This window comes from Bombina bombina, chromosome 6 (genome assembly GCF_027579735.1).
Source record: "Bombina bombina isolate aBomBom1 chromosome 6, aBomBom1.pri, whole genome shotgun sequence".
NCBI classification, from domain to species: domain Eukaryota; kingdom Metazoa; phylum Chordata; class Amphibia; order Anura; family Bombinatoridae; genus Bombina; species Bombina bombina.
In genome coordinates, this window is record NC_069504.1 from 657,854,923 (window position 1) to 657,867,127 (window position 12,205).

General features: G+C 35.7%; 1 protein-coding gene across 1 annotated transcript in view; it reads left to right on the forward strand.

The window, feature by feature from the left end:
- Window positions 1–5,568, forward strand: part of LOC128664551 (ras and EF-hand domain-containing protein-like) — a 185,260-nt gene extending 179,692 nt beyond the window's left edge. Inside the window, 1 exon segment of the mRNA XM_053719368.1 lies at window positions 4,801–5,568. Coding sequence (XP_053575343.1) covers window positions 4,801–4,897 — 97 coding nt within the window. The 3' untranslated portion in view covers window positions 4,898–5,568.
- The last annotated feature ends 6,637 nt before the right edge of the window (window positions 5,569–12,205 follow it).

Below are 12,205 nucleotides of genomic sequence, written 5' to 3' on the forward strand. Positions count from 1 at the left end.
TTTCACTGGTAAAAATAAATAATTGAAATGGGTATATATTTGTTTTTTGTTAAGTTGCCTAATAATTATGCACAGTAATAGTCACCTGCACACACAGATATCCCCCTAAAATAGCTATAACTAAAAACAAACTAAAAACTACTTCCAAAACTATTCAGCTTTGATATTAATGAGTTTTTTGGGTTCATTGAGAACATGGTTGTTGTTCAATAATAAAATTAATCCTCAAAAATACAACTTGCCTAATAATTCTGCACTCCCTGTATATATATATATATATATGTGTGTGTATATGTATGTGTGTATATATATATATATGTGTGTGTGTGTGTGTGTATATATATATATATATATATATATATATATATATATATGTGTGTGTATGACATTGTCACAGATCACTGTAATATGCGCTCGTCAGACAAGTCCGGTGCACAGACCCGGAACCGGCACTTATGAAGAGTGGGCGGGGACACACCCCATGTATACGGCCAGAATATTGGCTGCTACTCCGAGCGGGACTGCTGAGCACGCCCCAAACATAAGAAATATACAAATATACAGAAATCAAGTAGCGCTCAAACTCCGAATTAAAGGCTCCAAATCAGCGTGTGAAGAGAATCATTCTGTGAAGAAACTCCAGGCAGCATTATGTAAAAAATCCAATTTTTATTCCAAAAAGTTGCTTCCAATACAAAAATAACTTTGCATATAATTTGGTAGCGCAATATATTGATATTTGCAAATTTGTGATATATGTGAATTGTTTGAGATTATAACTTCTGTTGAAATGTAATTTGTTATAACTATTTTTAAAGGGCATGAGAATTGTCTAGGCTGTACAACATAATGCCTATCTGTTTATAGATGGATCTATACCTTTAAAGTATATTCACATGAGACAACGAGAGGTCTCGCTATGCACTATAGAGGGAGGTGTTCGCTCTAATGTCAGTGTCCAATCAGGTTTTGACTTAAAGATTACTTTAATTGATTCAGCCTTAAAAGGTGTATGGACTGATCTCCAGGTAAGCAGTGAACAAGTGCGAGTGCGCACGAAACGCGTCTGCATAGAGATCAGTTCATCTACCTGATTGTTCGTGTCATTGCTGGCTTTTGTTTCGGATGTTTTTTACAACGTCTTTTTAACTTTTTGGAATAAAAATTGGATTTTTTACATAATACTGCCTGGAGTTTCTTCACACACTGATTTGGAGCCTTTCATTCGGAGTTTGAGCGCTACTTGATTTCTGTATATTTGTATATATGTGTATGTGTGTATATAGAAAAAATTATTTGTAAATGGAAAAAATTGCACTAAACTATAGAACTTTTAGAGTGTTTTATTTTTGAAGAAAAATCTCCTTCATAGATTCGCAAGTTAAAATACCTGGGAACCTAATATATTACTTATGGTGCAGACCCATGAAATACAAATGAATTTATGTTTTGAGAAGAAAAGGGATACATAATAATATCACTTGTAAAAGACTGGGATTTCAGCACTCTTTTTTTGAAAATAGGCAAATGACACTCAATTGATACATATCAAAACTAGTGGGTTTATTGTGTGTCAGGCTGATTAAGAGACTTGAACAGTACAAGATACATAAATATAACATTAATTGCACATAGTGTGAAGTAAAAATATTCTAAAATCCTTTCAAGGATATAATAGTGGGACCGGTCCCCGTGTCAACCAAGCTGATTCAGTTAATTACGTGAGCCATATTAATTCAAAAGTAGGTGAGAGTGTAATATGCTCTCAGCAAGTCCTCAGACCGTTACACGGTTTTAGTAATCAACTGAGACAGGCTTAAGGCTTCACCTTAACTCGACATTGCAAAAAACAACAATAGAAAGTAAATGCATACACAGTAAATCACTCAATGTAAACAGTAATTACAAACTTTCTTTGTTGCAACAATTTTCTATATAAACTTGGTCTATTCAGACCAGTGAAGCACTTGTATTTATAAAAAGTGTCAAACGCTAGAGAATATGGCAACACCTCTCATGAAAATGTAAATTGAGTAGCGTGAGCAATTTTAGCAGAAGAAACAGTTCAATAGGAATCAGTCTGATGTTAATAGATGTTCCGTTAGTAAGCAAATGTTCATGACATAGAACTGTTAATATAGCATAGTAAGAGCATGCATATAGTTGTAAATGCGGCATCAGGCAAGCAGTAAACAAATCACCAAACCAGGTTGGTATAAACAGCGGATAGAGTCAAGCAAACATTGTGTCGGTAAGTAATGTAGAAAGCAAGCACAAGATGACCAAACAAGCTAATGCAGGATTAGGTACAGGAGGATACTTTGTGTTGATATACTGTACCCCTCTGTCGACTACACCTTCCCTTGTCAGCTCTAGAAGATGTCATCCAGCCGTCAGTACCAGGTATTGCTCGTTTCCGATGAAAAGATATTGCTTTGCTTTCCTTCTCCTCCTCCTTTCGGAAAGCTGTTATTCATCCCCTTGTTGCTTTGCTTGCTTTTGTCTCCAAAGTGGGCTGGGATAGAAAGTTAGCCATCTTTGCTGACTGCTAGGCTAGAGGAGATTTAGCCAAAACCATTTGTTGTTGGGCTTTCGTAAAAGCCGCTCGTAATGCTCCGCTCTGCTCAATGGCTTGCTCATTCAGCGTGGAAGGTCACGTGGGTCCGGTCAGCCTATTGCCGACGCGCGTTTCTCCCCCTCGTCACATAGGAATAGACGGGGCTTCCTCAAATTTAGAGATTGAATGGTTAGACGGGGCTTCCTCAAATTTAGAGATTGAACGGTTATAAAGTATATTAATATAACAATGTTAATTGTGCAAAGCTAGGGAATGGGTTGTGAAGGCATTATCTATCTTTTTAAATAATAGCGATTTTGGTGTAGACTGAATTCTGACCCAGGCAGGATGAAATACTTGCAAGCACACAAACAAGGCTTCCAAACAATCTGACCACATGTTAAAGCCAGAAACTCCGTAATGCAACTAATGCATAAAAAATGCAGGGGATGACTGGCAATTTTGGAACCAAGGGCCGAGTACAATTCAGTGGCCCAAGTACTAAAACTCTGCCCACTATGAAATCTATATCTAATAGTTAAAATACAAGGGAAGCAAAGCACATAAGAAATTATAAAAAATAAGGCTATAAAAACAGAATTTTGATGGAAATATATATATATATATATATAAATATATATTTATATTTATTTTTACATCCATGTACAGCCCTAGCATACTGCTGACATCATGTACATTTCCAGAAAACTACTGACATCCATGTACAGTCCTAACATACTACTGACATCCTTGTACAGCCCCTTACAAAATCATTGGCTCCCCACACATACATAGAAACACACACTCACAAACATAGATTCACATACACGCAGAAACACACTCAAACATACAGAAGCACTAACACATACCAGACATCTCAAGTCTCCCTGAAGTTCAGGGAGTCTCCCTGATTGAAATAGCGGCTTCCTGTTGCCAGCAAATGGAGTGCAATCTCCCTGAAACTCCAACTACTATGATCCAATGTGACCCAAATCCGGAAAAGTGTTTCTTTAAGGAATGCCTTTAGTTGCTGATATGTTATAGAACCCTCAAAGCATGCATCAGTAACGGAAAAGCCCCCACTGATTTTAATAAAATAAAACCACAAATACTACCTTATTTACTGCACGTAATTAAACTTCGTATTCTAAAACATTTGAGCATTCAACAAGTTTACGATAATCACTGGAAAATAAGTTTTGTTGTATGTGGTTGTGCAATAAAGCTACTTTTTTTTTTAATGGGACTTTAGTGGGAAGCTACTTTAATGATAAGTCTATATCTTATCTTATTTAGGGTTTCAAAGTGTCCAATATATAACTGGGGGGGGGGGGTGGCAGCGCAGTAGCGGGAGAAGCATCCTCCCTGAAATGAGTTTTTGCAGTTTGGGATGTCTGACATACAGACACACAAACACAGTGACATACACATAAACAGACACATACAGAATCACACACAGAAATATAAACTCAGATATACAAGAAAACTAACACAGACAGACACACACAGCACACAAGCGCCATCAGATACCGTATACACATAGGAACCAACATACACACAAACAGGCACCCAAAAAGCACAGACAAGAAGCCACATACACAAGCACCCACAGGAATACACACTAAGACTGGCTAATCCATAAATATATACAGACAAGCACACACACCCTATATATATATATATATATATATATATATATATATATATATATATATATATATATATATATGGGTTGCGCTAGGCATTGTGTATTCATGAAAGTGGTAATTGTGCTGTACAGTGGCTGTCTAAACAATACATTCAGTGTATATTCCAAAACTCCTAATTTGTTTTTATGCAAATGTAGGATGTGTCTCGGGGGCCCAAAACATTTTTTGCAAAAGAGCCCTCTGTTCATTTGGTCTGCCTCTGTAGCTGAGTACATCTAGTGAGCCAATGACAAAAGGCATATATGTGCAGCCACCAATCGGAATCTAGCTCCCAGTAGAGCATTCCTGCTCCTGAGCCTACCTAAATATTCTCTTCATCAAAGAGAAGATAAACTTAGCAAGAGAACAAAGTAAATCATGAACGTTTTATTTTGACTTTTTTGTTCCTTTTAAAGCTTAAAAACCAAAGCCTTGTACATTTTGCTTGCAAATCTACTTTTAAATCATTTTAAAGTGTTCCTTTTTTATGCAGATATTTTTTTTTCCATCTCTTTTACACTTTTTATATATATATATTTTGTTTTTTCCTACTAGGGAAGTAAAGCGATCTGTAGATCTGAGTGCAGAAAGATCTGAGACTGTGACAAAACTCAGTATTCCAGATAAGAAGTCAACTTGCTGCAAGATCTAACAGTTATTTCAAGAAACCAAATGAAGAATCTAATGAAGGATTTAACTAAAAAGAACATTTTCACTGTGATGTTACACGCTTCATATATTGCGTCCCATGAAAATTCCCAGAAGAATTATTTCCTTACGCAGAAACTTAAGTGACCAGATCAAAATGTTTGCTCAGGAGAAAATATTTTCATATAGCAATAACTTTTTTTTTTATTTTTATTAATTCTCTCACTGCCTAAATGCACAATAATGACTTTGCTGTTCTAGGTTTTTAGTACTTGAAACTTTAAATACCTAATGGTAACACACTGAAATATCTCCACTGGACCACATGATTACCAAGGGCAATCACTAATTGTCTTTAATGTCTACTTTATTATGAACTTTAACATAATTGTTTTGTCAAAATGGTCTTATGAACATAACAAAACAAAGGAAAAAAACAGTCCTCTATGAGGCTTTTAAATATACTATTTTCCTACTAAAGTATTTATTATAGCACAGAGGTGAAGTTTACTATTCACGTAATGTATAGAGAACATTTTTAGGCTTAAAAGATATTTGTATGTAAAACTTTAACATATGGCCTTTTTTCTTATAATTTTTAAATATTTTAAATATAAATATGTTTCATGTGATTTTATATTTTTAAAAAAAATTAAAATATTTCTTTTAATATGATTTGTATCAAAACTTCCAACCTTTAAGTCATAGGGCCAGATTACAAGTGGCGTGCTATTTCGAACTTTCGCTCACATGCAACTTCGCATACCCCCAACTGTCCCAATTTTCCCGGGACAGTCTTGATTTAAGGCGGCTGTTCCGCGATGCTTGCCATCTGTCCGTATTGCCCCATACATATATTTTTTTTAAACTCTATTGGGCCCATACTCAGAAACAGCTGGCTTTTCTCTCCCAGGGTTAGATACTTGTTAGATTCCCTGTGGAAAAGGAATGGTGTGTGGGTTAAGCGGGAGTTAGAAGGCTGTATACCCTCTGACTTCAGGTAATGGTAACCTTTAACCCCTGGTAGTGATGACATCTAACCCCTAGTAATAATACCAGCATGCCTTCAGTTTTATACGATGAGCAGTGCTAACACCAGGGTAATGAACAGTGACAGCCTCAGACTGCCAGCTAATGTGCTTGCCAACCCCAGAACCACATACAAGGAATTAAAGATACCCATATATGATGTTGTGTGTGTACCTGTATGTATAAGTGTGTGTGAGTATCTGCATGTATAAGTGCATGCTATGTAGTGTGTGTATCTGCATGCATAAGTGTAAGCTATGTAGTGTGTGTATCTGTATGTATGTGTGTATCTACATGCATAAGTGTAAGCTATGTAGTATGTGTGTATCTGTATGTATAAGTGTGTGTGTATCTGCATGTATAAGTGTAAGCTATGTAGTGTGTGTGTATCTGCATGTATAAGTGTAAGCTATGTAGTGTGTGTGTATCTGCATGTATAAGTGTAAGCTATGTAGTGTGTGTATCTGCATGTATAAGTGTAACCTATGTAGTGTGTGTATCTGCATGTATAAGTGTATGCTATGTAGTGTGTGGGTATATCAGTATGTATGTGTGTAGTGTGTGTATCTGCATGTATAAGTGTAAGCTATGTAGTGTGTGTGTGTATCTGCATGTATAAGTGTATGCTATGTAGTGTGTGTGTGTCTGCATGTATAAGTGTAAGCTATGTAGTGTGTATCTGTATGTATAAGTGTGTGTGTGTAGTATGTGTATCTGTATGTATAAGTGTAAGCTATGTAGTGTGTGTGTGTGTATATATCTGTATGTATAAGTGTATTCTATGTAGTGTGTGTATCTGCATGTATAAGTGTAAGTGTGTATATGTTTATGCTAGGTAGTGTGTGTGTGTCTGTATGTATAAGTGTGTGTGTATCTGCATGTTTAAATGTAAGCTATGTAGTGTGTATCTATAAATGTAAGCTATGTAGTGTGTGTATCTGTACGTATAAGTGTGTCTATTTGCATGCATAAGTGTATGCAAGTAGTGTGTGTATCTGCATGTATAAATGTAAGCTACGTAGTGTGTGTGTGTATCTGTATGTATAAATGTGTGTGTATCTGCATGTTTAAATGTAAGCTATGTAGTGTGTGTATCTGTATGTATAAGTGTAAGCTATGTAGTGTGTATCTGTATGTATACGTGTATGCTATCTAGTGTGTGTGTATCTGCATGTATAAGTGTAAGCAATGTAGTGTGTGTGTATCTGTATGTATATGTGTGTGTATCTGCATGTATAAGTGTATGCTATGTAGCGTGTGCGTGTATCTGCATGTTTAAATGTAAACTATGTAGTGTGTGTATCTGCATGTATAAGTGTATGCTATGTAGTGTGTGTGTATGTATAAGTGTAAGCTATGTAGTGTGTGTATCTGTATGTATAAGTGTGTGTGTATCTGCATGTATAAGTGTAAGCTATGTAGTGTGCGTGTATCTGCATGTTTAAATTTAAACTATGTAGTGTGTCTATCTGCATGTATACATGTAAGCTATGTTGTGTGTGTATCTACATGTATAAGTGTAAGCTATGTAGTGTGTATATGCATGTATGTGTATGCTATGTAGTGTGTGTGTGTATGTATAAGTGCAAGCTATGTAGTGTGTGTATATGTATGTATAAAGTGTGTGTGTATCTGCATGTATAAGTGTAAGCTATGTAGTGTGTGTGTATCTGCATGTATAAGTGTAAGCTATGTAGTGTGTGTGTATCTGCATGTATAAGTGTATTCTATAGTGTGTGTATCTGCATGCATAAGTGTATGCTATGTAGTGTGTGCATCTGCATGTATAAGTGTAAGCTATGTAGTGTGTGTATCTGTATGTATAAATGTAAGCTATGTAGTGTGTGTATCTGCATGTATAAGTGTGTGTATCTGCATGTATAAGGGTATGCTATGTAGTGTGTGTATCTGCATGTATAAGTGTAAGTTATGTAGTGTGTGTGTGTATCTCTATGTATAAGTGTGTGTGTAGTGTGTGTATCTGCATGTATAAGGTTAAGTTATGTAGTGTGTCTGTGTGTGTGTGTATCTGCATTTATAAGTGTATGCTATGTAGTGTGTGTGTGTATATCTGTAAATATAAGTTTGTGTGTGTGTATCTGCATGTATAAGTGTGTGTGTATCTGCATGTATAAGTGTATGCTATGTAGTGTGTGTATCTGCATGTATAAGTTTAAGCTATGTAGTGTGTATGTCTGTATGTATAAGTGTAAGCTATGTAGTGTGTGTATCTGCATGTATAAGTGTAAGCTATGTAGTGTGTATCTGTATGTATAGGTGTGTGTGTGTCTGTATGTATAATTGTAAGATATGTTGTGTCTGTACTGTATCTGTATGTATAAGTGTAAGCTATGTATTGTGTGTGTATGTGTGTGTGTATCTCTATCTGCATGTATAAGTTTAAGCTATGTAGTGTGTGTCTGTATGTATAAGTGTGTGTGTATCTGCATGTATAAGTGTATGCTATGTAGTGTGTGTGTATCTGTATGTATAAATGTAAGATATGTAGTGTCTGTACTGTAGCTGTATGTATAAGTGTAAGCTATGCATTGTGTGTGTGTATCTCTATCTGCATGTATAAGTTTAAGCTATTTAGTTTGTGTCTGTATGTATAAGTGTGTGTGTGTATCTGCATGTATAAGTGTATGCTATGTAGTGTGTGTATCTGTAGGTATATCTATAGGTATAAGTGTGTGTGTATCTGCATGTATAAGTGTATGCTATGCAGTGTGTGTATCTGTAGGTATAAGTGTGTGTGTATCTGAATGTATAATTGTATGCTATGTAGTGTGTGTATCTGCATGTATAAGTGTAAGCTATGCAGTGTATGTGTGTAAGTGTAAGCTATGCAATTTGTGTGTGTATACGTGTAAGCTATGTAGTGTGTATCTGTATTTATAAGTGTGTGTATCTGCATGTGTAAATGTAAGCTATGTAGTGTGTGTGTATCTGTATGTATAAATGTGTGTGTATCTGCATGTATAAATGTAAGATATGTAGTGTCTGTACTGTATCTGTATGTATAAGTGTAAGCTATGCATTGTGTGTGTATCTCTATCTGCATGTATAAGTTTAAGCTATGTAGTTTGTGTCTGTATGTATAAGTGTGTGTGTATCTGCATGTATAAGTGTATGCTATGTGGTGTGTGTGTATATATCTATAGGTATAAGTGGGTGTGTATCTGCATGTATAAGTGTATGCTATGTAGTTTGTGTATCTGCATGTATAAGTGTATGCTATGCAGTGTGTGTATCTGTAGGTGTAAGTGTGTGTGTATCTGCATGTATAATTGTATGCTATGTAGTGTGTGTATCTGCATGTATAAGTGTATGCTATGTAGTGTGTGTATCTGCATGCATAAGTGTAAGCTATGTAGTTTATGTGTGTAAGTGTAAGCTATGCAGTGTGTGTGTGTATAAGTGTAAGCTATGTAGTGTGTATCTGTATTTATAAGTGTGTGTGTATCTGCATGTGTAAATGTAAGCTATGTAGTGTGTGTATCTGTATATATAAGTGTAAGCTATGTAGTGTGTATCTGTATGTATAAGTGTATGCTATCTAGTGTGTGTGTATCTGCATGTATAAGTGTGTATCTGCATGTATAAGTTTAAGCTATGTAGTGTGTGTGTCTGTCTGTATGTGTGTGTGTATCTGCATGTTTAAGTGTATGCTATGTAGTGTGTGTGTGTGTATCTGTAAGTATAAGTGTGTGCGTATCTGCATGTATAAGTCTATGCTATGTAGTGTGTGTGTCTGCATGTATAAGTGTAAGCTATGCAGTGTGTGTGTGTGTATCTGCATGCATAAGTGTGTGTGTATCTGCATGTATAAGTGTATGCTTTGTAGTGTGTGTGTATATGCATGTATAAGTGTATGCTACGTAGTGTTTGTGTCTGCATGTACAAGTGTAAGCTATGCAGTGTGCGTGTATCTGCATGCATAAGTGTGTGTGTATCTGCATGTATAAGTTTAAGCTATGTAGTGTGTATCTGTATGTATAAGTGTGTATGTATCTGTATGTATAAATGTAAGATATGTAGTGTCTGTACTGTATCTGTATGTATAAGTGTAAGCTATGTATTGTGTGTGTGTGTATCTCTATCTGCATGTATAAGTTTAAGCTATGTAGTGTGTGTCTGTATGTATAAGTGTATGCTATGTAGTGTGTGTGTATCTGTATGTATAAATGTAAGATATGTAGTGTCTGTACTGTATCTGTATGTATAAGTGTAAGCTATGTATTGTGTGTGTGTATCTCTATCTGCATGTATAAGTTTAAGCTATGTAGTTTGTGTCTGTATGTATAAGTGTGTGTGTATCTGCATGTATAAGTGTATGCTATGTAGTGTGTGTGTATATCTGTAGGTATAAGTGTGTGTGTGTGTATCTGCATGTATAAGTGTATGCTATGTAGTGTGTGTATCTGCATGTATAAGTGTATGCTATGTAGTGTGTGTATCTGCATTTATAAGTGTATGCTATGTAGTGTGTGTATCTGCATGTATAAGTGTATGCTATGTAGTGTGTGTATCTGCATGCATAAGTGTAAGCTATGCAGTGTATGTGTGTAAGTGTAAGCTATGCAGTGTGTGTGTTTGTATAAGTGTAAGCTATGTAGTGTGTATCTGTATTTATAAGTGTGTGTGTATCTGCATGTGTAAATGTAAGCTATATAGTGTGTGTATCTGTATGTATAAATGTGTGTGTATCTGCATGTTTAAATGTAAGCTATGTAGTGTGTGTATCTGTATATATAAGTGTAAGCTATGTAGTGTGTATCTGTATGTATAAGTGTATGCTATCTAGTGTGTGTGTATCTGCATGTATAAGTGTAAGTTATGTAGTGTGTGTGTATCTCTATGTATAAGTGTGTGTGTAGTGTGTGTATCTGCTTGTATACGTTTAAGCTATGTAGTGTGTGTGTGTCTGTATGTGTGTGTGTATCTGCATGTATAAATGTAAGCTATGTAGTGTGTGTATCTGTATGTATAAGTGTATGCTATGTAGTGTGTGTGTGTATCTGCATGTATAAGTAAGCTATGTAGTGTGTAAGTGTGTGTATCTGCATGTATAAGTGTATGCTTTGTGGTGTGTGTATATATCTGTGTGTGTGTAGTGAGCGTATCTGCCTGTATAACTGTAAGCTATGTAGTGTGTATCTGTATGTATAAGTGTATGCTATCTAGTGTGTGTGTAGTGTGTGTATCTGCATGTATAAGTTTAAGCTATGTAGTGTGTGTGTCTGTATGTGTGTGTGTATCTGCATGTATAAGTGTATGCTATGTAGTGTGTATGTGTGTGTATCTGTAAGTATAAGTGTGTGTGTATCTGCATGTATAAGTGTATGCTATGTAGTGTGTGTGTGTGTGTGTATCTGCATGCATAAGTGTGTGTGTATCTGCATGTATAAGTGTATGCTATCTAGTGTGTGTGTAGTGTGTGTATCTGCATGTATAAGTTTAAGCTATGTAGTGTGTGTGTCTGTATGTGTGTGTGTATCTGCATGTATAAGTGTATGCTATGTAGTGTGTATGTGTGTGTATCTGCATGCATAAGTGTGTGTGTATCTGCATGTATAAGTGTATGCTATCTAGTGTGTGTGTAGTGTGTGTATCTGCATGTATAAGTGTATGCTATCTAGTGTGTGTGTAGTGTGTGTATCTGCATGTATAAGTGTATGCTATGCAGTGTGTGTATCTGTAGGTATAAGTGTGTGTGTATCTGAATGTATAATTGTATGCTATGTAGTGTGTGTATCTGCATGTATAAGTGTATGCTATGCAGTGTGTGTATCTGTAGGTATAAGTGTGTGTGTATCTGAATGTATAATTGTATGCTATGTAGTGTGTGTATCTGCATGTATAAGTGTAAGCTATGCAGTGTATGTGTGTAAGTGTAAGCTATGCAATTTGTGTGTGTATACGTGTAAGCTATGTAGTGTGTATCTGTATTTATAAGTGTGTGTATCTGCATGTGTAAATGTAAGCTATGTAGTGTGTGTGTATCTGTATGTATAAATGTGTGTGTATCTGCATGTATAAATGTAAGATATGTAGTGTCTGTACTGTATCTGTATGTATAAGTGTAAGCTATGCATTGTGTGTGTATCTCTATCTGCATGTATAAGTTTAAGCTATGTAGTTTGTGTCTGTATGTATAAGTGTGTGTGTATCTGCATGTATAAGTGTATGCTATGTAGTGTGTGTGTATATATCTATAGGTATAAGTGGGTGTGTATCTGCATGTATAAGTGTATGCTATGTAGTTTGTGTATCTGCATGT